The 27,411-nt window shown below is 36.9% G+C and overlaps 1 protein-coding gene across 2 annotated transcripts; it reads right to left on the reverse strand.

Moving 5' to 3' along the window:
- Positions 1 to 331: 331 nt before the first annotated feature.
- LOC113225603 lies at positions 332 to 15,935 on the reverse strand. Of its 2 annotated transcripts, none has more exons than XM_026457940.1 (2): positions 15,750 to 15,935; positions 332 to 1,282 (listed from the first exon to the last, which is right to left on the reverse strand). In XM_026457940.1, exon 2 carries the CDS (start codon positions 1,279 to 1,281, stop codon positions 793 to 795), a length of 489 nt encoding a protein of 162 aa, XP_026313725.1. In that variant the 5' UTR covers position 1,282; positions 15,750 to 15,935; the 3' UTR covers positions 332 to 792. The 2 variants fall into 2 exon arrangements, with proteins under 2 accessions (XP_026313725.1, XP_026313724.1); XM_026457939.1 differs by lacking the exon at positions 15,750 to 15,935 and adding an exon at positions 1,682 to 1,996.
- Between the last annotated feature and the right edge of the window lie 11,476 nt (positions 15,936 to 27,411).

Genomic DNA, 27,411 nt, shown 5'->3' on the forward strand with positions numbered 1-27,411 from the left:
TGATCGCTCAACGGTAGATATTTTACTAAAAAGCGTAATCTCACGGGCCTTAGGTACCGGTAGAGCGAACTTTTACTTTCGAAGCCGTCACTCGTTAGAAACGGCCGTCGTCCCAATTACATTGTGTTCGACGCCGACTCAATCCATGGCCGAGTCTTAAAATAATATTCTGATCTCACATAAGGCAGCACGAAAATAATACTAACTAAAGTAAAGCGAGGAAGAATCATCACGAGCTCTAGCGCTTCCGTTCCCAGTCGTTTTGCACTATCTCTTAACCACTAAATTTAATTATTTATAGTACAGTAATGTAACATAATTACCGCTTACAACTATTACTCCTTCAATGCGAATCTTAAACTTCCTCACTATTATCTCGTTACGCGTCATCGCAGGCGACGTCACGACATGGCGACAAACGCTCATCCAAGTCCTAGTCCGACAATAAAAATGATCGATGAACACTAATTGGACCGCGCCCGTCGGCAGCGCCTGAGCAACTTTCACTAAATAATAAAAAACACGCTAACAAAGTAAGTACTCTTCTATAACAAAGAATTGGCTAAACGTTACTGTCCATCGGGGGTAACAAATACATAATAGTCTGGTCCATTGAGCGACCGCTATAGAGCGGCTTCCCGAACGCATCGCGAAATATTCGAACAGTCGAAGTGCGCGCTCGAAATGCAGTGTCCGGTAACGCGGTCAGCGACTCGTGCATTTGGGCCACGCGAGCATATCACTCGGACGCTCGCATCACAGCGGGGTGTGTAGGTGCGCGGAGCGGCGCGGTCATGAGTCGAGCACCGTTAGCAGCGAGGGCGGCAGCAACGCCACGTCCTGCCGGGGCATCTGTCGCGCCAGCTGTGCGCATCCCAGGTTCACGTCGCCTAGTTCAGGGATAGCATCTAGCAGTGCCAGGCACTCGTCTTCGACCGCGCGCCGAGCTTTCTTTCCCACCCAGGAGTCGTCGCACTCCTCGCGCGCACGTCGTCGTCTGGCCTCCTTTTCTCTGCGCGCTTCCTCGCTGAGCCTGCAGTATGTGTTATTGATGCAAACGGAACGACGAAGGTCGCGAGCGGGGTCCTCGATGTTCTCTAGTTTCTGGGAACAGATCTCGATGACGCGCTTGCGCTCCTCGTTAGCGCGCAGACGCGCAGAGATCATGGAGAGCTTGGGGCGAGCGGCGGGCTCAGTGCGCGGTGGGCCGAACATGTCGTCCTCGAAAGCGTCGGCGATCTCCGCCCCGCGCGCGCTCTCCCGCTCCTCTTGCGGAGTCATTCTGTAACAAGCAGACAGCAGATATTAGCATTCGTTAGTGATCCGAAAATTGCGCAAAATAAATGCTGCGACACAGATATACCTATCTTAAGAACTAAAAGTAACAGTCTATTTCTTAATTTAGTCAAGGCAGTTTCAGGCGCAAAATTTACACGATTTGCTGATCGAAGATCACCTGTCCACCTCACTGCAAGAATTTACGTATATTTGTTCGGGGAATGCCACCAATTCTAGGAGAAGCATAATGATTTCACAATGTTAAGTACTAGGTCAAAGAACAATGCATTAACGGCTCAACGAGCCAATCAGGTTCACAACTTGTTACTAGCTCTCCATTCGCGGATATTTCAAAGAACGAGATGAAGTAAACAAGTTTATAAGAGAATCTGTAAAAACCAACCTGAGAGATAAATCTGGGGATAAGATGAAAAACCCTGACATAAACATGATGGCTGTTCCGAGACCTAATTATTAAAACAGTTCCAATGTCACACACAAAGTTCAAAACACTGGCACGATAGAGCGCGCAATTCGCCACTCTGTCCTCGACGACGAAAAGGTACAAAGACACAAGTGAAACAAAAATAACTGAGCGCGAGAGACGTGTGCGCAGCGAGGCGGTCACTCGGCGAATGACAACATACTTCACTGTAGATAAGACATTGAAAAAGCCAATTGCGTCATTCGTGTACGACTACGTACGAGCGGGCCGCGGAGAGGAAACGGGTGACGTAGCCGCCGCCCGCGCCGCCGTCATTGGTCGCCATTGACTGGTCATGACTTGTTATAATTGTTATAGTAGTGGTGAAAACTTGATATAAGATTAACCATATAAGATGAAATCACAACAACGTAAGTCCCGAAACTCCCGGATGGACTTGTAAATATTCATTTATTTGGACGACGAGGAAAATGAGAGAAATTTTCCTGAAAAGGATTTGTATATCCGAATTGCCGTAGGACGTGTGATATGCTCCAAACACTGACGCAGTCCTTATTGAGTGGATAAATAAGTGTTATCTATTTCGGTAATTCGTTAATGTCACGTGCTGGTATGCTGTCTTAATAACATTCTTGTTTTCAGGTCACTCGTTGGCATCATTTAGAGTATATACAAAAATCGACATAATTTATTTTGCTTTAGAAAAATGGATATCAATGAACAAAATTTAGACATTGGAAAAGAATAAACCGAAAGAAATGTTAATACGTACGACATCTAGATGTTGGAGTGGAAGATACTCGAGTGTAACAAGTACTCATTGAGGACGCTTGAGGTTTTTAAGGTTGCTTGCAAGTACAGTTCCCATTTGTTGCTATCTCCATTATAAGTTGTGTTTCTATATTGTTTCTTCTGGGATAAAAGTATGAAATTCGGGATAATCAAAACAAAATCATCGTCAACGCGATCAACATTTCTGAGAAAACCCAAAAAAAACCAAAGAATGCCGAGCAAATCCACGTCACAAGCCGTAGATGGATAAGACTAACACAAGATTGTGCTGGATAGCAACTATGGAAGGTCTACATGCAGTAGTAGATGAAGTTGGACTGTAGATGGTAATGATTAAACTTTTAATTACAAGTGTCATCCTTCTCATCCTCAACGTACGCTTCCTGCACCTGACGTGCACAAAAATATAAATCAACAACAAACAAATCGTGACAAAAAATATCAATAATGCAATTCGCCAGATTTAGCCATTTTTATGCAACTATAACAATTAAAAAGGACCGCTCTGAATCTTAGCTGGTTCAAGTGTTCCCATAGCACTGGCAGCATTACCGCGCTGAATGGTCAACGACATTTGTTGCACCAACTAAGATCCAGAGCGTGGATCAACAGCATCTATCTCTAAGCCGACGACCCAACTCCCTGATGAATTCTTTGGCTTCCGAACCCCAAGTCCCCGCAGTCTCCACTGCAATTGGCAAAAAATCGTAAAACGGTTCCAAGGCACTTACCTACCTGGCATGTGTAAATTCTATTTAAAATTTTTAAATGGGTAACTACCGTGAATCTCAAGACATGTTTCGAATCAGTCCATGGTCAGTTTTCGTCGAGTTTTCGGCGGAAGATCATGATTAAGGAACACGGACTGGTTCGATATATATGGAGCAAAAATTGGACCCAAACGCACGAGTTTAGTTAATATGATTAAATTATAGATGGCGCTACGGTTAAAAAGTCGTTGAAAACCAAATACAAAGATCCGACAGAAAAATTCGTGAGGTCCACTGCTTCGTTCCGTTGCTTAGTTGGCATAGAGTCTGATAAGGTTTGCTAGAAGACGTCGGTTCGAATCCGGCCGGATTAAAGGAATTTTTCTAAGAGTTCGGTCTTTGTATTAATAATTACAACAAACTAGTAGAGTAATTTGACAAAAAATAGCTCAAAAAACTTATTAAAATTTAATTTGAGTAAAAATGTCTTCACAGTTAACTAGTGATATGGAATACTAAAACTTTTGCTACTTGTAATTACTTCCTTACTTTGTGTGTATAGGGTTTATTTACACAAAGTAAGCAGGTAATGGGAAGAGGTGTATTAGGTGCGTAACGAATGGAGGTCTAGTCTTTGCCTGCCCCTGTGGGAAACTGCCGTGATATAATGTGCGTACCTCTATATAGTGAAAGTAACATAGAGACCGTAAATCAATCGTAACATATTCTGGCGCTTAAGGGAGTTGGCCATAACCACAGGTCTATTCTACTGATTTATATTTACATAGGAGTGATAGTATATTATGTAAAAATATAAATATATCGTAGTGCGGTTGTAGCTCAGAGGAAAATGGTTGGCAGAATACATTTGTGACTTTAATTTCTAATAGGAAACGAAACAATTTTCCCGGATTTAAATCGCGTATATTTGTTTTCTCAAACAAACCAACGTATCGGGTCCTTTCCTAGAAAACCTAAGAATTAAATTTCTAATTTATCTTTAATATCTCTCAAAAACAGTACAGGAAACCTAAAGTGTGAAATATCCTTAGTCCAGGGTGGCGGACTATGACTCCTCCTTGAGTGACCTCCAAAGAGAGGGTTTACTATTTGGAGGATACTCGTACACAGTAGTAGGTTAAAAGGTTTTTATTATTATTATTGTTTATATTAAAAACGTGATGGAAAGTGACTATGAAGTCGACGATTGAGCATACACACCTATATAATGCCTATCCGCATTCGCCTTGAAAAGGCACAAGTTATACTGTTCAGGGAACAAGTTTGTGGGTAGGGGATTCCACTCCGTTCGCCGTTCGCCATATAAATGTAGAAGCGAAACGCTTCGTAGGAATCCTTGGAACATCCGCAACATAGGGATGGAACCCCAGCCTCCGTGTAGTCCCCGGACGATGGCAAGGGAAAGCGGAATAATTCGTGTAATTATCATCGCAGTACAATTATTATCATCAACTGCCTCCGTCGCCGAACGGTTACATTACTGGAGTGCCACGCAATGCAGAGGTCCCGGGTTCGATTCCCAGGTTGGGAGAAATATTTGTATGGCCTACATTTATTTCACCCGTGACTTTGAGTGTAATTTATGGTCGTGCGGGGCTACGAGTGTATGTGTTATATAATTCCTTCGCACACTCTCCGTGATATATCTTGTTGCCTCAACGTGGCTACTGCTCTACCAACTTAGCTATATATCTTACGAATTTCTCTATTATATATATCTAATTTTTAACAAATTAAACTGTCCCTTTTCCATCAAAAAAAGCTGAATATTATTTTATAATGATTACACTTAAAAATGATTAATGAACAATATAGCTAAAGAATAATTGACCTCAATAACATATTTTGTCTTTATGACATAAAGGCGAACGTGAGCAATCCAGTATTACTCAGAAATCACACGCCTTGTGGACAATCGGCATGTTGCTTCTAATGGTGCCATTGTACGTTAAACGAGAGTTATTTATTTAGTTAAATATTGCAAGTAACCGTCTCATTTTTATTTTTACAACTATTACACAAAGTGTAACACATACAGTCTCTGTGTAATAACTTGGTGCTTAGTATAAACTCCGCGTGCCGGTCTGGTGCAGCAAGCGTATAACTATAGGTGACGTCTGGAGATCAGCAATGCTGAGTCTTCATGTTATTTGTCCACATTACTATTTTATTGCATAATAATTCGCTTATGTGTTTTGTGAATAAATAAATGGCAATATTTATTTTTGACCGACTTCAAAAGAAGGTGGAGGTTCGCGATTCGACTGTTTTTTTTTATATATGTTACGCGATGACTCCGGATTTATTAACCGATTTTGATGATCCTTTTTTTGTTAGAAGGAGGGTATATAAAATATTCCACCTCTAAAGGTGGCAAACTAGGGAATGAATCCGGTTTCGCGCACTTTCCGGTAACCGATTTCAATAAAATTTGACAAATAGATGTAATGAACTTTTGCGGTCGGTTTTTTTATATGAAAAAGTTACAATCATATTGAATATCATGATATTCATATATTGTGAAAATACTGCACTAGTTTGTTATTATTAATGATACAAAGATCGAACAAATCCGACTGGACTCGAACCACATATCTGTGTTTCTAGTGCAGTCGGATCGTGGGATTTTTTCTTTGTGTTTTGTTCGATCTTCGTATCAATAATAATAAATGAATAGTCTTTTTATGTTATTTTTTATTAATTAATTATCTTTTATTATGTGACGGCTGCGGACGCTCAGTAGTTAACACTAAGAGCGTTTGTGCACTACGTCCAATTCGTACGAGTTTAGAATCTCAATCGACATCTGAAGTGGGATCGAATTTTCTAGATTTGTGTAGTCGCGGCTTCGGGACAATTAAAAATCGGATGCAGTGGGTAAATGTGCTTAGGGTGCTTCGTGACTTTATTTTTTTTTAACTGCCTCTGTGGCCGAACGGTTACCATATCGGACCGCCATGCAGAGGTTCGATTCCCGGGCCGGGAGAAATATTTGTATGGCCTACATTTATTTCTCTCGTGAGTTTGGGTGTAAATTGTGGTTGTCTATGGCACCCGCTACACAGGGTCTTCCCTAGTACTATTAAAACCTATTTATAATAAAACGTATATTAGCATAGGTTTGTGGAAGTCATTAATCCGTAATATTAAAAAAGAAACATAATTTTCGTAGGCAAATGAAACAGAGACGGTCTGGAGAGTTATCACGCGCTACCTATTTCCACCGCGCAGTAGTAATCCTGTGTTCCAGATTAGAGGGTAGGGAAGAGCCGGAACGCGTTTAGATGTTATGAGTACTTCCTTTGTAACGCAAATGTCTAAAGGCTGCGATAACCACTTTACTTTTAGTTCAGTTTAGATGGACCATTTGTCCGCTTGCCGGTATATGTTTGCAACCTGATATTGAAGCCGAGACCAAGATTTGAGTATCAGTAAACTTTACTATCCACTAATTGCCAATTAAAATACCTATTAAGGAGCTTCAACTACTTTAAAACCTAGCAAGTCTCGAATACTTGCTATGTTTAGAATTGGTTTCAAGTTTTTTTAATCGACTTCAAAAAAGGAGGAGGTTTTCAATTCGACTGTATGTTCTTTTTTATGTATATATGTTACGCGATAACTCCGGTATTTGTGAACCGATTTTCATGATTCTTTTTTTGTTGGAAACGGGGTACTTCCATAGTGGTCCCATTTCATTTTGAAGAAAATCATCCACCTCGAAGGGTGTCTGATCACGCATGAAGATTCACTTTTATAAATAGCGCCTAACTTTAATTTAGGAGCAATTACTTTAATAATTGATTTTGCTATTTCTTCCATTCAAGGCGTTTTTCTCTCCATATACTTTGAGTAGTGTCGTAGTGAGAACCTATTTTTATTATCTCCAGCGTCAAGTTCTGTATAGTGGCATACTAGGGGATATTTCAATAAAACTTAGCAAATAGACGTAATTCCACGTACTTTTGAGGTCGGTTTTTTTAGTACTCTGTACTGAGATTATTTCATACACTATAGCCTCGCACTAGGGAAACCTTGTACTTCTCCCGGCCTGGAAATCGAACCCGGAACCTCTGCGTGGCAGTCCAGCATAGTAACTGTTCGTCAACGAAAAGATGATACATTTTACAATGCTGCAAAATGGAATGGAAATGAATTACAACCAAAGCATAATAAAAATTTTCAAAATTACGAAACGTACTAACAGTAACTTCAGGAGAATTCTCGGGAATTCTCACCGATATCATACTGTATCTAGTTTGTACGTTCGTTTATGATTTCCCCTTCCCTTCCGCAGCGATGTAAATTGAGCCTAAAACGGAAAGCAAACTGTTTGAAAATAATAATACACCTGGTTTTAAACTAGGAAATTTCCTGTAATAAGAGTGCCAGAGCGTTTTAAATTTAATATGAGGCACTACAGAACTACCTACATACTTTTTGTTTGCTGTAACAGTTTTCCTGTGACATCATCCACAAAATTCCCGTTCGCGGCTCGTATCGAATAAATGGTTACGGTAACAATTTGTTTACCATCTATATTAAACAAACATAAGGTAATAGAACTATATGGTAGAATTTGTAAACAGAAAGTTGTAGATTCGACTCTGAGATAGAATCTGTCCAAATTCCGTCTGCTCCATGTTTTCTGTTGTGTACTTGAATATTTTTGTAACCTTATAGGTAGCTCCATGGGCGCTGAATGTGCAAGTCCCGAGTTTGATTTCCAGTTAGATCAACTTCGGAAACAAACTTTTCTTAACATATTATGTTCCCGGAGTTATTTGGTACCTATAGTATAGTAAATTCTCCAATTTAAGAGCAGGTATTTGGGGTGTTTGTTGGGTGAATTTAACGGTCATTTTTAGAAAAATAAAAACCTTTTCGTAAAGGCTAATTAATTATCCAATAAAGAGCCACGGTTTGTAAATGTCAGCTTACAAAACCTACGCTCTTTTAAGGTCACGTCGGAAGATTCGAACACATACTGATTTTCAAGAGTCGAAGGTCATAGCAACCATATTTACCTCTCTAACCACAATGTAGTCCAAATCTAGAGACAAATAAATCACGTAGTGATCTTAACACGTCATATTCGATGTGCAGGGTGTTGAACAAAAAACAACTCCCCGATCGGTAGCTATTTAAGCACATGAATGGGCACACTCGTGTTAGACAGAGAGGATCAAATGCAGGTACAGAAATGTAAAAAAACTGTACTGTAGAACAACAGGTCAGATGTCTATTATCCGTGGAAGCGGCTACGTAAGTAACATTTCTATAGGCGCTCAAATATCTATCCCATTACGCGTTGAGTAAATCTACTGCAGTTTTAATTTTAACAATGTGGTGTAGCCTCGGGCTCGAGGAAGATTTATTAGTTCGTAACCGGTGGGGTCGCCAACACCCGGCACAGATGAGTCGCGTGATTCTGTTAAAAAAAATGTCTCAGATATTCAAAGAAAATGTTACTCAACAATACTTATCTATTCACATCGTCTATATTACATTAGATAGTCAGTTTCAGTTATTATATTTGATTTTAGGCTATAATATATTTATATGTATATATAATATTTTGGAAATGAACTATTTTATACTGGATTCGATATGTGAATTCTCTAATTTGAATACAAGTACCTGAATGTGTTTGTCTGACACTTTATAAATAATAACCATAATAAACTTAGTGTAGAGACAGTTAATCGATATTATGTTTCCAAAGACAGCAAATTGTGTCGAAATAAATAAAAAATATTCTGTAAAATATCTTTAGAAAATTAAATTTCTGACTTACACTTTGTAATTTGTAGAAAATTAGAACAATTTTAATAATACAAAGGTCACTTAACTCGTTAGAGTACAAAAAATTGTCGCAATATGTAGGTAACAAAAACAAAAGCGTGGCGATACAGCTGCCATCTTGAATGGCTGACGTTTAAAGCTCGTAATGTTTGAGCAGGTGTTTATTTTTATGAAGATTAGTAACTTATAGAGGACTGTGAATCGACTTTATCGGAGAGTTTTACTGTATTAAATTGATACTTGTGTAAACACAGATAAAGGTTGTATGATTATTTCGGTGCTACTAAATAATAACAGCAATAATGTGCCAGTACATCATACCCGTTACCTGGTGTAAATTAACACCACGTGCACAAACCTGAACACCCATTTCATAAATTTATTTTCTCAAATTCAATGACAAGAATCGAGAACATCAACCGTCCGAAGCCCTAGACACTAAGCCGTCAAAGATTATGAATAAGACTTAGTGAAAAAAAAATTACTAATTAAACAATATGCTTTTTTACAATAATATCCGTTGTGTTCAATGTAAAACTGCTTATCCTTAAAAACATAATGTTACGTTTCACTTCCTTAAGTCACAGACGAGACCAAATGTCGTAACTCAAAATTGTGGAATTTAGAAAACACGATTTGAAAATTATAAAATATTTTTCTCGTTTGTAAATGAATAATTAAGTATTATGTATAAATAAAAATAACTACATTATAATTAAGTTTTATGTATGTCACAATGTTTCACCAGCATGACATTCAATTATTTTTTTATGAAATTACTCCACCAGTTGGTTACAATTATTAACACAAGGAAGAACTAGATTTCTTACAGATGGCGCTACTGCAAAAAAATTTAAAAGAAACCATAAAACAACGATATGCAACAACCACACATAAAAAAATTAATAAGGTCCGCTGATTCGATCCGTGGCTTAGTTGGCATAGCATCTGACGCAATTTCCTAGAAGACGTTGCGAATCCAGCCGGATCGAAAGAATTTTTTGTAAGTGGTCGATCTTTGTACTAATAATAATAATTTTCGCAATAACTTCCATTCAGTATTTTTTTAAGTTTCGAATTTCACAATTCCAGTATTATGAGTTACGACAGTTTTTGGTTTAATAAGTACTACCGCATTTATTTATTCCATCCTAGTGATGATACAGTTTTTACAATCGGCACTTCAAAATCAGATAGAGTTCTATTGGTTTAAACTGCTTACAGATTTATCAATGAACTTGGGTGTATGTGTGATGTCGTAATATGAGTGTACAGTTGTACAACACAGGTATAGCAACTTTGAGTCCATAGTATGCCACGCCGCGAAATATACCGGGGCCTCAGTGTAGGCGTAGCTCTTCTCCTGCGTAGGCCACAGATGATGAATTATTACCTGTAGGCGTTGTGATAACACACAGAAAACATAATGTTTTTGGTTCCGTTCTTCTGTGCTAATTTGATTAAAGGTCGTAAAAATTACTTTTATTGTACAGACGGCAGCACTTCAGGGTGATATTTTAGACCCGTGAAATTACCGGCCGATATCGCTGACTACAGTAATGGCTAAGGTGTTATTCAGCCTACTTGACAGACACTTGTCCAGCCGCATAGTTTTGCATGGTGCTCAATTTGGCTTCAGGTCGGGCCACAGAGAGTGCTATTTCTGTCTCTAAAACACACTAAGTAAAACCCCAGTTATCGCATGTTTCTTGGATCTGTCAAAGGCATTCGATCTTGTAGTATATGTATGTATGTATGAACGTACTATGGCAAAAGCTGAAAAATGAGACTGATGTAGCGGATGAGGTTGTGTTCATGCTTAGTTATTGGTACTCGAAACAAACGAAATGTGAGGTGGGCAGATTCGCTCTCGGATGAGTATAGGTTGGAGTGCACGGTGAGGCACGGAGGATTGACCTCTCCCCGACTTTTTAATTTGTACATAAATCGGTTGATTGTTAAACTCAGTAGCATCTATCTAGGCTATCATATTGATGGAATATGTGTAAATAATATATTATGCTGAGTCCATTGAAAAACGCGTTGTTTTAAAACTGATCCACATATGCGAAAATTATGGGCTCAAATACGACGTCAAGAAGAGCGAGTTACTTGTTTTTAAGTCAGGCACGAAGAACTATCCTCCTCTAAATAAAGTCGTCAAATTTAAGTATTTGGGCCACTGGGTTACCAAAGATCTTAGAGATAATTTAGATATAGAAAGAGAACGTAGGGCGTTGTCAGTCAGGTGCAACATGTTGGCCCGTAGGTTCGCTCGATGTACGAAGGAAGTATAGATAACGCTGTTTACAGCATATTGTCAATATTTTTACACTTTTAGCCTATGGGCCAAATACTTGCAGGGGGCTTACAACGCTCCACGTATACAATGAGAAAATGCTTTTAGGATCTTGGTTACCTGTAGCGAAATCATGCGAAACAGATGTGCTTCGGGTCTAAGCAGACTGCGCGCCAGCTCGAACGGGATTCTGAACATTATTGCGGACAGGTGGAACAGTCCCATGCTGGAGAGATAGGCGAGCCTGCATGCGCCTGTATCTCGCCTTTTAACCTAACCATTATGGACCCAGTGACTGAAATAAATCATTATTATGATTATTACTTCAATCTACACGATGACGAATCTTGTTCCATTGCACTTGAAGCGATATTTGAACAAAAGCGTATACCTATTGTCTGTCTTTTTTGTAGACCGAGTAAAATGACAGTTCATTGCGCAAAAGTGTTGCCTGCTTGCGAGCAGCTAGTGATTGCAGTAGATATTCTATCGACTATCGACTAAATATTGGTAACGCTTGTGGAATAAATAGCCGAACTTGTTTCAATTTGAATCATCCTCGACTCATTATTCATGCAATTACGGAGCACAAGTTCATTTGAATTGTCAATTTTTGTAAGTTCTATACATACACTGTATGTTAAAATGTATCTGAATAAAAATTGATCTCGATACTAGTAGGCCAACTATAAAAATAAGAATAAAGAAGGCAATAATGCAATTAGTAATTATTAGAACGTCGTAACATTCTTTCACAATCTATCGATAAAACTATCGACAACAACTACATAACTATTTAACATTTTATAAAAACGATTTGTTAAAAAAAAATACAGAATGGATCCTATTGCGAATAAAGTGATTATGTTTATTTATACATAATATTTAGTTATCCATTTATCAACGAGAATAAATGTTTATTGGTTTCATTCAGTAATTTTTTAAACTTTGAAATCATGTTTTCTCAATTCCACAAATTTCGGTTACGACAGTATGTGGTTTCGTGGTCGTTATATCCTTTAAAGAATTAAAGTTATATATAAGGCCTTAGCATTAGTGACGCTAATTGAGGAGGTCCTGTTCTTGGTGTGGGTGTTAATCAGTTGGTGGGTTAATCTGGTGATTTCCCTATGTTAAGACAAGGTAAGTGATGCGATTGTGTGGAACTAAAATGTCAAGTAATTAGTACTGGAATATGAATTAAAATCATATTAAACTCTTTTTGGAGCTCGCTCGAGACGAGTAATGAAAAGACAGGAAGTTGATTTCAATCATTTTTATGTTGTAAATAAAATGATCGCGAGGTTTTTCATGCCATTGGTTATAGTCTACGCTCTATTGTAATTTGAAACGTAATTTCATGTATCTATGTTCTATTTTATAAATTCTTGATTGACATCATCATGCAAACATATTGGGTCTGCACTTTATTGAAATTTATACAAAAAAAAAGTTAAACAACTAAAAAATATCAACACAGTATCAAATAAATACGACTCGTGATAACGGCAATCGCGTTACAACAAATTACATCAACGAGTGCCTTTCTAGGTCACCAACAAGTAATTAAGTCTAGACTGTATGTACGGTATATAATCTACTCCAAAGGATATTTAAATATGTTTGAGCGGTAATAGAAACGTATGCGGTAAAATAAACAGTAAACACATTAATTTTCGATAACTAATACGATAGTTGAACGTTAGTAAGTAGCTAGCATTATGTAATCATATATTCGTTCAATTACTTGATTTCTGATTATATTTTAAAGACTTGCTATGTTCACGCTTATAACAGAGTTATTAGCCCTCAGTATTTAACTCTGACACTTAAAAAAAATGATAAAAAAGGTCACTTCAGACTGAATATAACGATGCCACAATTTTTTTCTGCATGCTTCCGTATTAAAGCAAAAAATTAAGATTTTCTACCAGTGAGCTTTTCTTTGTTCTTGTTTAGGTCTGCTGCGAATGATATTTCCCAGTGTATCTTTCGGCTTGTTGTTTATATAATTCCTTTTTTTTATACCATTTAGTATAACTATTCCGCTAAAACTCTGTGTCGTCGCCTGTTTTCCTTTAAGTAATAGTTAAGTCGTATAGTGACAAACCTATCACGACATCCATTCCTTTTTCAAAATTTAAAAACAAATTCAATATAAAAGAAGTTCAATAATTTGAAAGGATTTTTGACATTGTCGACGCTTGCTTGAGATATGCAGTAACGTAGTTGCATGATCCGAGACCAAAAATGTTTAGAAAGAGATTTCACAAAAGTTGCAAACAAAAAAACCAAAACTATTCCTTCGATAGAATTCAAGCCACTACACCGTTACACCCCTCTCGGTGTCCATAAAATCCCAACAGCCAGTTATGAGGACTAATCGAAATTTCCATATCACACGATATACCTTTCGCGTATTACACAAGCTTTATACTACGTTGATATGTTATAGCAGACAATGGACGTGACACAAAGCGTATAAATCTCGTATAATGGTTGCGTAGTTGAAGCGCTTTTTAACGTTATTGGCTGTATGTATATATTACTTCATTCTGTAATGGAAAAGCAAAAGCTATAAAATTATGTGTAGGCAATGAAGCGTACTTTGTAATTTGAGAGTGTGCATATTCGATGTAATAGCTATTGTAATTACTTTCTATTTCCTTGCCTATTGAAATTCCTAATTCCTTCATTTCATTTCAAGAGATTTTATTTCTTGAATCTCGGAAGTTCTTTGGGAGTTTATCGAACAATGTACTCGGTTTTACTGTTAAGCAAAACTAGGAATGCTCTTGGCACGTTTCCCAACGAATAAACTTTGATATTGCATTAGACTCTTATATACATATTTAACATTGAACAGACTTTCCAATAAAATATCGTTCCTGTTTAGATGCTAATTTAATTGTAATAAATACTCCTTTTTGTTATCAATCAATTTTCTACCATACCGTGGCGTAAGCCATCAATCTTCGCTTTTGAATTAACACCTAAATACAAAGAGAAGAATATACCCACTGACTTTCCGTTTTATCATAACTGACGTAATCAATTTTTAGACAAATTTAGTTATTATCATATCTGGGATCAGCAAAACGAGGTCTACGACCCACTACAAGCGGCTTTTTTATATCTAGCGTAGTTTCAATTTTATTATTAAACTAATTTACTATAAAAAATCTTTACAATGCGAATATCCCGAAAGTTATCGAGTAAATGCGTGAGTTACGACAAGCAAGACAGTATATTATGCCATCTATCGGAAGACAAAGAAATTCATAAAAAACCCGTATACAAGTTGCTTGGAATTGGGCAAAGCGTCAAACTTCGCCACGAAACCAAATTAATAAATCACTAGGTTGAATTGATATCAGTTTCGTTTTTGTTATACACATGTATTACATAAATCATTGGACCAGTAATATGGGCGGGGTCACTCTTACTAGTGACTATGTACAGTATATATTACACAGTAGTAATTAATGATGTAGTAAATCTGAATATCTGGTTTCGTCAAATTGTTAACAAAGACACTACAAACATCTGAGAGAATCTGTTTTAGAGCGCATTCCATCTGGTTCCCTCGTAGAAAGCGTGAAAGAGAACGCTATAGCAGCCGTAGCGAACAAAAGACCGGTCAGGTAGATACCCGAAAAATGGTGATTCTATTTAATGATAGGTGGTGACTATTTTTGCCAGAATTGTGTAAGTAAAATGTGGTTTTTATATCTCTAATGCAAACACAGCTGAATATTTTTAGAATTCTGTAAATGTTACCACCATCTTTCAGTCTAGGCATTACAATACATTTCAATGTTAATTATAGCTATATTAGAAAATTTATTAGTTAGCTTCATTGCTTCTTTGTCCACTTATTCTCATTACGGCGTCCGGTTTTAATTAAATGTTTAATTATTTTTATTGTACATGTGCAAAGTTTCCTTTATTGCAGTTATATATATTATGTTATATGTATTATGTTAATCATATTAATTCACAATTAATTATAAATGTTACATGTACACTGACGTCATGAAACACGCACATATTTCTGTACCAAATGACGAATTAGTGTCAACAAGTTACAAAACGTAATATCGGTTAAATCAAAAGCGATTACATCGGGCAGAGCAGATTATAAATTTGTACCTTAAACTAACATAGCTTTGCAAAATTTATAGCTTTCTTCAAATAATGCCCTAATACTTGTGGATATTATTCCCATATTTCTTTGTCTGCAAAGTAAAGATATGTAATAAATTTATTTTTCCAAAACTCATTCACATATTTACATAATAAATACGAATAAAGTGTATTTCAAAATCAACGCCTTCCATAAATTTTATCACCACAAATAAAAGAAGATTATTATAACACTTAAATATTAAAAAGTTACCTTTTTATAAAGAAACAATCCAAACTGAACACAAAAACACCAAGTTCAGAATTGTAAAACAATACACAAAACTATTTGAGCATCGGATTGTTAATAAACATAATGCCAACCTCAACGACCTGTATCACATGAAACGATCAACTTAGCACTTGTCCAAGCAGGCGAGAAGCATTACTCAACTACCGGAGGCGTACGTAAGTGCTCTCACTCTGGTGGCTCGCGCCAAACTGCCGCTTGCTTCGTGTTGTGCCCTACTCTGTCTTCGAAGCGCAAGCGGGATCGGCCCTTCGAGTCCCTACAACTCCCCTTCCAGGATACCTCATTATCCTTGCAGTAATCCGTGTACCTTTTTGATAATTTTTATTTATAGCCTGCTACCACTTGACCTTTTAGAATATCAATGATTGTCACCAGTCACCCGACTAATTGATAGAAAAGGTTAAAGAGTGCCGAGAACACATTAGAATCTTTAAAAAATACCTTAATGAAGAAGGCCATTTTACAGTTTAGATTGAAAGTAAGAAGAAACTAAATTAAGTTAACATAGAAAGTCATTATGTAGTCGCGCTTGCCTGGCAATTTAATCCAATCACTTGAAGCCGAAGAAATTAAATTTTTAGAACAAAAATAAAGAATTTCAATGAAATTAGATAGGATAAAGGCTGTGTGCGGTACTTAATGAGAAGTAAGACTGAACCGAGGTATGTTGCCCAACTGGCATTCAAGGTTTTGGAAGCAAAAGGAGTACGTTAAACTGTTATTATTACATTAAATATTTCTCTACATACATTCAACAGCACGCTGGGCTTTGGAATCTTTGCATCGGCACTTTGAATTTTGGACTATTGTTACAGTTACACAAATTTTAAGTACAAAGAATTGCCAACATGCTGTTATATATGTCGCAGTTATGTGAAAACAACCGTACCAATAAATATCAGAATATTTGTACGTCAATAGATAGCTACCTGTGATTGACTTTAAAATCGATAAATTACAATTAAGTAAGTGACAAGAACGCAAGCAGCCAAACTGAAGCTTATCTACGAAAATAAGCCTATCTTTATGATAGGTAAAATCATCACTTGATATACAAGATAATATTAAACTAAATCGAATAAAATCAAGTAAATTGAAGAAACGTTTAGATGCGTGAAACTAGGCCTCATTGACAATGGACAGCGAGGTGTTATGGAAATGAACACATTAATCAAAAGAACTTATTAATTCAGCAAAATATTTATGTAGGCAGGCAATAAAGAAAGTAATAATACACGTCTTATATTAAACTACCAGGTAATGTTCCCTTCAATCTAAGTAATGTTTCTTTAGAAACTTAATATTATGTATGAGTCAAAATTGAACCTTCGTAGCCATAAGTTTAAACGTTCAAGGCCCAGCCATTTTCGTTTACCTGTATTGCTTTACAAATTTCGATTCTAAGAACTTTATAAGACGTTTATCGTTGAAGAACCTTCGCATTGATATTTTAACCTTTCCATAAATTTACATTAAGTAAATGTTGTTTGTTTCCGCAAAACTTCTTTTGCCAGTTCCTTAATCGATTACAAATTAATCACAACATTAGTGAGAGTTTTTGTAAGGAATGAGAGACACAAATTGTGGTATTGCAGACTATCGTAAATGTATTTTATAAACAGCTTAACTACTTGGTTCACGAACTATATAGTTTTGTACTTCAACGAGTGACGACTATGAAAGATAGATTTGCATAACTTTACCATCTAACAACGAAAAGGGATAAGAAATGCTTTTAAAATGAAGCTCAACACACAGCGGTAAGGAATAAATTAAGTGCCAAGAAGCCCGGTACGCAAAGTCCACAATGAATGTCACTCAATAACAGTACATTTGAATTTGAATAAACGCCAGACACTGTTAGCAGCTGCTAGACCGACCCTCAGGTTGCCGTAGTCAATCACGCGCGAAGGAGCAATCCGCTTCTTTAAGCTTATATAAAAATACATTTCCTAACACAGATTCGTTTATATCTTATATCAACACTGCATCATGAAATCATCACCGCAAAGGAATGTAACGTTGGTAGTGGAAGTGCTTACATTTGGAAATCAAATGAGTTAGAGATATTGGTGTCATGAATGTTTGCTACAAGCTGACATTGCGGAAGTCGGGAGCCGTATTCCGGACGCACGATGCTGTTAACAGTATCGTTAGTAGACCGAATATAGAGGATGGCGATGGCGGGTCGAGGTTCAATAATTGCGGATCGTCAAGACTTTCACCTTCGGCGCGCGGCCGAGGCGCCAAGGCCACCGCGACTCGGCGGTCTCGGCACCGTTCACTGTAACTTCCGTAGCTCGTGCTCGTGCGACACCAGCTGCCGCCCGCGACCCCCGCGGCCGTCTCCTCACTCGTGTCGCTTCTGTTTTTGCAATCCCAGTTTCGGAAAGCGGTACCAGTGCAATGGCCTTACAAAATTACGTAACCCCTCCTTCAAGGAAATAACTGTTCATGTATATCGCTAAATAAACAGGGTACAATAATGACGTAGAGTTTCAATTTTGATTGAACTTCTTTTATGGTATCTAGTTCATTATTCATCTTGTTCTTGAAGTTCGTAAAACAGTCGAGGTCATGTAATCGCATTTGAAATCTGTTGCAATAAAAGCGAAGTTTATAGCTTTAGGAGTTTTAAATTTTATTTGTTCGGTGTGTGGAGTTGCACCTTTGTTATTTCATTACCGGGTTGGGCTCGTTCGGCGCGCACCGAGTTTACGCGTCGTCGTCCACCGACCCATATTTACCGAACTTACCGGCGAGCGGCGGGCAACAGAGTGGCTCCGAGTGTACCATCTCATTCCGCTCGTTAAATCGAAGCTTTTAATAGAAATGATGGCTCAAGACTCCATTATGTTTAAATAAATGGGAACGCAGGCACGTGCGAAATGTTCTCCTGACATTCTGAGCACTCCTGCAACGTATTTGATGTTTTATCGATATTTAATTTTAAAGTATTTCCATCAGTCCAAATGATAAATGCCAAAGGTCACGCTAATTCGCACAAGGCAAAAGACATTTTGAAGATTCTCCGTAAGACGACAGATATGTAAAAGGATATCACAATTTACTTCGAAAATGCTATAAGAGAAAGAACGTCAAATTTTGCGCCGAGAATGTTTCCTAGAATTTTTTCTCTGAGTATGTTACTTAGTGCAAAATATATGACATCATTTCATTCACAACGAGAACTCGCTAAAGAGAATTCCTTAAAAACCTCCACAAGAAAAAGACAATGACCGATAATTTTTGGAGGTTAACCAACATGTGCACAGTTTCTTTTTTGTCTGATTATACGTTATCGCGATGTATTTAATGGCAAGTAAGTACGTATGACGATGGCGATATCACAACGTCCGTTATAAGGCATCTAGTGATAGAAACATTAATACAACGAGTATGTAAACATTTGCACAAAAATAAATAAGATTACTGCAGATATCGCTACATAAGAATGCACGAACGGACGCTTAGGAGCAAAAATTTTTACACAAAAATCCTTCCACAAATAAGGCAGATAAACAGACGGAGATAAGGCAGAGACATGTATTCGTACAACAATAAATATTTAGTTGACCTATATCGATCATCGTGTCATGCGACATCCAAGAATACAAAATTAAAAGCCGATAACGGAGGCGATAATTACTCGTGACGTTATAAAAGTAAAGGAGGCCCGACTGAATGCAGAGCGAAATGTTTTGTTTGGAAATTTCCACAAGACAAACAATAGTGTTTGATCTTGCGATGTTTTTCAACAAAGCCCGATGTAGTCACGGCGCAGAACGTACATCGATGACTTATGGCCGAGTCTAGGGCATTCATATTCATGTATTAACTGACTCCGAAATTCATTTCAACTTCCGCGGAATGAAACGGATTACAGATGGGTTTAACTGTAACATCATGAATACTGATATGATTGAACGCGAAACAACCATATAACCATATACAATAGATGTTCACCTAGAAACACGTAGCGGACAACATTGTTTAGTTGATGGCTGCATTGTCGTTTAGCTGCTAAAATTGAACCTTATTGTAACGTGGTAAAGTTGCGTCTTTGTTTCAAGTCGGTTTGCATTTCGACATATTTCTAGAAGGGTTTACGAGTTTCAGACAATTATAAACACGCAATTCTGTTATATATGTATATGATTCTATCTTTCATTCCCACTACTTTGTCATGATCAAACGGTCTTGAATACACTATGTTCATGTAAATAATTAGGTGGGAGGGCTCAATTAATTTCTCTTTGGCGTTTCCATGGTTTTATTCCTGTTATGATTGCATAACAAGTACAACGTGAAATTAAGGCCAACACATTTTAGGTAACGCGGTGATATACACTCACACGTCTAAACGATTTGATTTACCTTCAACCCTTACGCTCAGTTCACATTGCCGCGAATTTTTATAATCATAGCATTATAACCTTTATGTGAATTGTATAACGTATAGATGCGAGCCAAATAACAGTTGTTTTACCATGAGATTACAGAGACAGTTGTCGCTAGCGACTTTGTAAGATGTTTCACAATTTTGTACGGCAAATTGAACAGTTCCGTTTGATTATTGTACAGAATTGAATATTTTGCTTTTGTAAAAAGAAATGATATCCATAAACATTTTTTTTATATTAGTTCTTATTGCCGATGAATGAGAAATGCAAACAAATTCCAATCTGGTACTCGCCGGCCGCTGCCGCGGCACGCACGCTCGGCTAGTGCGTTCTCATCTTACCTGAACCCACAGGAGGGGATCGAACCAGCTAGGAAATACAAAAAAATTCGATTCTCGCACTCGTCTCGATTTGGTTATATGTCATTTATTGCATACTCAAGACCATTGTTTTTATATTACATTTCAGATGACAGCAGCACAATGGTTTGACGAAAATGACGTAAGTGGGACTTGCAGTGCACCAGCAAAATGCTGGTGATGGAGCTGCGAAGTTGAACACCGCAAATCAATACCAAGAGCCTAAATTTAATGGAAAACAGACAGTATATCAAAAATGATTAGACCAAACAAACTTCTGCCAAAATAATACACGTAATAATTATTCTAATACTAGTTTTTCGGACAAACGATACTTCTACTGTCATAGCACTAATGTAATATTAGACCTTTGAACGTGTTCGGAATAATGAAATTCGGAAGGGAAAATTGTGCTAGGTTAGTAATGTGAACTCATGGTAGCGACCTCGCGCGACTTTCGGAGAATTCTTTTGCAACTTCGGGAATTCCCGCAGTTGCCGTGTCGTATCTAGTTGTACGTTACACAATTCATAAAGTTCATTATCCTATGTACAATTTCGTTATACAAATTACCTGCTATTTAATTCATGGAAACTAAATCGGGAGAGTAGTGGTCCATGGTACGACGTCCCAGTGGAACCCCAGCTGTTGACTAATTGTAACTATTTTATTACAAATTACAATAGGAAGTACCATTAAATTCGCTTTTACTGCTTGTTTTGAACACACAAATTTACTACGCAAATTTTTGTCGCTAAGGGCAATCCTACCGTTTGTCGATATTAATAGTATTGTACAATTTATGTTTCACATACTCGAAACTTCCGTATTTCGGAGTTCATAAACTAATATACTCGACAACATCACTATAAACGTGATATTGATAATTGTTTAAGTCATGTGCAGTGGTTATAGCGCTATGTAGCGCTATTTAGTTCGGATAGCCGCTATTATAATAGTCGATGGAATACTTATCGACTGCAATCACTAGCTGCTCGCAAGCGGGCAACACTTTTACGTAATTAACTGTCATTTTACTCTGTCTTAAAAAAATACAGACTATGGCTTGATATTGCGAACTTACTTATTTTATCATTAAATATTTATATGCAAAAATTAAGAGACTTTAGCCTATTATTAAAATAATTACATATTCGCTTTTTTTCTCTGAATAGGTTAAACTTGTTTAAAGAATTAAACAACAATGTTCTTTTAATACCAATAAATTTGTTTGGTAATAATCTATTCTCTGTTAAAAGTAGGTTAAGACCACGTGCAACGACAGGATAGCGTTATGGACCGCTAAAGGTAGCTCTACGCAGATAACCGCTATTAATTTAAGCATTTTTTTGTAATTGCAAGTAGAAAGAGACTCTTCTTGAAAAGAATTTTGTAACAATAAGTTTCTTGTATTAAAAGTCAGTCTTAAGAAGGTCATATTGCCGACAATAATTTTTTTTTAATATTTTATATTTCATTTTTATAGTTTTTTTAACCGACTTCAAAAATAGGATGAGGTTCTGAATTCGACTATATACAATTTGGAAAATAGATGTAATTTCACGAACTTTTGAGGACGGCTTTTTTTTACAAAAAAATATATTTTTATTTAAATAGGAGAGTTATAAAATGTCACATATACATCATTTGTTTCTCGTAGATCGTATTTCATGTGATAAAAGCACTTCTCACGTATGATTACATGTGACCTTATACCAAGGATTACGATATTATGTAAGAAATAAATCAAAACTTGAACATTTTTCTGCAATAATATAATTGCAAAACGGTTACCTATCAGTAGTTTAAAATGACATTTTTCAGAAATAACGTTTGGTCGAAATTTCATAACCTCGAAAGTAATTTTGAGAGGAAAATGATTTTTTCTTTTAAACCTAAGTTAACCTAATCTAACCGAACCTAATCGTGTCTTTGCGATAAACATAATTCGGCTTTCGGTTTAATGAAAATTCGAACAAACGTGTTTTCGGACAAAAAAATTTTCGACTTTGTGATAGGTTACCTTGCAAAACGCCACCAAGATTTAGAGCGTTATGAAGCGTCAAGGCTATATAGAGATAGCCATATAGCGCCATGTTGCTCGTACGCTGCACAAGACCCACTGTTGCCTGTAATGGTGGCACTTCACATTGCTATTTGCATTTGCGTAATTGATATATTTGGCAAACAATCTCCATATGTAGATTGCGTGTGTGACGAAGTATTTGCCATGTATGCCACACTACAGCAAACATCAAACTCACGTTACCGCGCGCTGGTCACTTGCTCGACACACATCACAGGAGCCAAATACAGTCCACGGTATGGTCATCTTCATCTGCACATCAAATATTTTCCCAAGTACATAAAACACCTATTTGCGAATACAAGTAGCCATGTGAAGTGCCGCCATAACATCACCAGATAGTACTGTAAATGTTTTGTAGGAATTGCTTTGTATTCAGCTAATACGTATCATCCAATGACCTCAATTAGAGTGAATGCTTACTAAAATTGTATTCTATTATTTAAAAATTAACATTGTATCGTTAGGATTAATTGATTGATTAGTGGGCTTTACACAGACACTCGCAATCGCGCGCAATTGAGCTCGCGTGCAAAGACGTTGGAAGGAAAAGGGGAAGACGCGCTCATCAGTTGCGCACTCAAACTTGCGCCAATTGCACGCGGTCTATTCTGAGCTATTAGCCTTTACACGGTGGCTCTTTTCGTTATAAAAAAAATGAACACGAGCAATTGCGCGCGGAAGAATGTCAGCTTAAAAAAATCGCGCGATGCAGACTTTCCCGCACGCAATTCTGTACGCTCCTGCTAACGAGCAATAGAGTGATTGTGTGAAGGGCGCTAATGTCCTAACTGTAGTAGCCTTGGGCATAATTTTGAGTTCAAATTTCCAAGTGACGGGACGAACAAGTCTTGCGATTGGTGGTAAGCGACACGCCTGTACATAAAGATCCAAGGGACACTGCCACTGCGCCCGACACCCTGAGACATAAGTTGACAAGTCCCACGTGCTTGTAATTTTACCAGCACCCTTACCCACCAAAACCGGGCCGCAGTAATGCCCACATTACCGTTTGGCGGTAGAAATAGGTAGTATCTGTTACCACGCCGGGGCCACCGGGGCAGCTTAGCAAGAAATTTTTTTGAGGTTCATATATAACGAATGTACATACGCCTGTCTCTCACCGGGGTAGACAGAGACTATATACTTCTACCTGCTACGCTCCTGACAAGCATTCATCGCCTCCCCACTCTCATCAGTCTCTTCAGTCCGTTTATTTTTGATACTTTTAACCCGATCTTTTTTGAAAAGTCTTGCCCACTTGCGAGCAGCTAGCGATTGCAATCCATAAATATTCTTTTTTTTTATATTCAAATGTAATTGCTCATTTGAGCTCCATCTCTCCTGATGGAAAGTGACGGTGAGGTCGACGATGGAGCAGGCACAGCTAAATAATGCCTATTCCCTCTCGTCTTGAAAAGGTCCAAGTTATAACGTTCAGGGAACAAGTCTGCAGGCACGGAATTCCACTTCGTAGCCGTTCGCCATGTAAATGTGGAAGCGTAACGCTTTGTGCGAATCTTTGAAATATTCACAACATAGGGATGGAATCCAAGCCTACGCCTAGTCTCCGGATGATGGAAATGGGAAAGCGGAATTAAATCGTGTAATTCTATCGCACACTCTCCGTGATATATCCTGTAAAATACCGATAAGCTGCAACCTTGCCTCTACTAATTCCGAGTCGCCTATAAGCCTCTTGGCACATTATGTCGACTATCGACTAAATATTGGTCACGCTTACGGAAGAAATAACCGAATTTGTTTCATTTGAATCATCCTCGACTCATTATTCATGCAATTACTGAACACAAGTACATTTGAATTGTCAATTTTTTAACCGACTTCAAAAAAGGAGGAGGTTCTCAATTCGACTGAATGTTTTTTTTTTGTATGTATGTTACGCGATAACTCCGGTACTTGTGAACTGATTTTGATGATTCTTCTTTTGTTCGAAAGAGGTGTCCATAGTGGTCCCATTTGATTTTGAAGGAAATCATCCACCTTTAAGTGTGGCTGTTCACGCATGAAGATTCATTTTTATAAATAGCGCCTAAATTTTATTATAAGGAGCAATTCTTTTAATGGTTTTATTTATTTATTTTATTTATTATTTATTTGAAATTGATTGATTTTGCTATTCTCCAATTAAAGGCGTTTTTATCTCTCAGTATACTTTGAGTAGTGAGAATCGATTTTTATTATGTCCTGTGTCAAGTTCCGTATAGTGGCGAACTAGGGGACGAATCCGGGTTTGCGCACTTTCCGGTAATCGATTTCAATAAAACTTGGATAAAATAGATGTAATTCCACGTACTTTTGAGGTCGGTTTTTTAGCACTCTGTACTGAGATTATGTAAATATGTATTTACACTATTACTATTTACACTATTTAGTGTATGTACACTGTATTTAAAATTATGTTTATGAAAAATACAAAGAGGAGACATATTTTAAAGCTTTTTACTTTAATTCAATACAGATAATCAAATCCGGCTATTCTCGTTAAAATGTACCTATATGAATGAACAACGATCTGGACAATAGTAGGCCAACTGTCAAAATAGGAATAAAAAAAGGCAATAATGCATATAGTAATCATTATAATGTCGTAATATTCACAATTTAGTCATTTTTGGCAAAATTTTATCTTCTTTCACAATCTATCGATAAAACTATCGATGATAATTACACAACTATTTAAAATGTCATGAAAACTGGCAACCTTACAAATGTCATTTTACTCCGTCTTCAAAAAAGACAGACTATAGGTAGGTACGCCGAGGTTCAAACTCAACTAAAAAGGAAAACGTCAAAATCGTCTACACAGTTCTATTGCACCAGTAATGTAGGAGGTATTATATTGTAACGCTCGTTGAACAAGTTTCAAAATGTAATATTATGCTTCAATAAGATTTTCTTCGCTACTGGTAGGTATTATGCAAAACAGAACGTGCGTCTTGCTTACATCATTTTATTATTTCTAGTGTTTTCAAACGTTGCTTAGAAATATTAACAATATTTATTTATTCAAAATTTTAAAAAACTGTCGCGTCTGATGTTTTTGTCGTAAGTATTTTTATTTTTTGGTTACAACATACATCGCTTACGATGTAAAAAATACATAAAACGGTGTCTCATAAATCTATTACAATTTATTTTTCTGAACACCACAGCATGTTATCATAATTATTGTCAGTAACAAACAAAAAGAACGTAAGAAGATATTTGCCTCCCTCCGATCCAACCAAATGATGAAATTTTTTGTTGAAGTATGATGAAACTATTATTTCTGCCATAAATATTATACGGTATATTTAATTTTTCAGTAGTAGACTAGTCTAGTTATATTTTCTAGTACCTTTAATTAAGTAATCTGTCCTTTAGTGAAAAATAAGTTAGGAGTAGACAACTACATGTTCCAGTGTTGTGTTGAATTTAGTCAAAGAGTATCAGTACCGTAATACCGTGGACAGACGCGACAGTCTATACCTATTGAGAATGAGCTAGGCTGGCAGATAATATTGAGATACTATTATCGTCATTAAATATATAAATACATACAGAACAAAACCAAAACAGATCAATCGCGTACCTGTAAAACGTTATTCCCATTTTTGTGCTGATGTATTTTGACGTACTTTGTAATACCGAAGCACACAAGATGGCGTTATTTAATTGTTTCAAAGATGACAATTTACGTATTACTGAAAAGAAAAAACAAATTATGTAAAAGAAAAAAAAAATGCTGTCGAGTTGTGGAAATTATTGATGTTTTGTACTTTTCGTTGCGGAACTGTAAAGGCATCTTCAGACCACGCAGTCTAGTTTTTTTTTTATATATTTTTAATTTATTTGGTAACCGTAGTAATTGTTTTATTCATATTATACATACTCTGTTAGTGTGTATTAACGCGTTTATCAAATATTATAATATACAAATTAATCAAAAACAACAACATTACTTACCGAATCAAAGTGAATAATTTGAAACTTTAAAATTTATGTTGACACAATTAGTCTAATAGCGATATGTGAGGAATGCACCGATGTAAATTAAGTTTCAAAGAGGACATCTGCGTTTGCCATCTTTAATGTTTCACAACCAACTAAATGATTTTTTTATAAGACAACCTATTTGCCTCATCTCAAATTAGGGAACTCCGTGACCAGAACAGTAGAATTCACTCTGGGGCACTTTCCAGAACACCCAGACCAGAATCAATTTAGAAAAGTTTATTTCCCAAATCGGTCCTACCGAAAATCGAACCTGCGTCCTCCGCATCCAGTGACCACAATGTAAATCGTTACGCCACAGAGGGCGTCAATTTTCATTTAATTTTTTATGTTAAAAGTCGACTTTTCATAAGAGTCGCAATTCATCATTCATTAAAATAGCGTAATAAAACTATTACATCGATGACAATTTCAAAATGGCGCCTAAATATTTATAATTTAGACGTGCCCACCGAATGTATGATTACGTAATAAACGTCTAGATAAAACAATTTTATTCTATGGGGGCATCGATTTGTATTTAGAATTAAAACTGAAAATTGTAAATATACACTAATTAAACAATTATTATTAAATATTGACGCGCAAAGTTATAACCTCGAAACATTACAATAACGATCCAATATAACACAAAACGTAAATGATCATTCAGTAATCTCTACAAAATATTTGTAAACGCTTAATGGGTGGGCGATTATAGCTTCCCACTGCGTCGACAAAAAGTCGAGACCCGATAGCGCCCGATTGGTGACGAAAAT

The sequence above is a fragment of the Hyposmocoma kahamanoa genome, unplaced genomic scaffold, assembly GCF_003589595.1.
Source record: "Hyposmocoma kahamanoa isolate Upper Pololo Valley unplaced genomic scaffold, ASM358959v1 168, whole genome shotgun sequence".
NCBI lineage: Eukaryota > Metazoa > Arthropoda > Insecta > Lepidoptera > Cosmopterigidae > Hyposmocoma > Hyposmocoma kahamanoa.

What these genes read in the sequence shown, in the direction of transcription:
- LOC113225603 (XM_026457939.1), bottom strand. Translation starts at nt 1,728, where the DNA reads ATGTTTATGTCAGGGTTTTTCATCTTATCCCCAGATTTATCTCTCAG. An exon ending in TCCCCAGATTTATCTCTCAG is followed by an intron (nt 1,283 to 1,681) that starts GTTGGTTTTTAC and finishes TGCTTGTTACAG; the next exon opens with AATGACTCCGCAAGAGGAGC.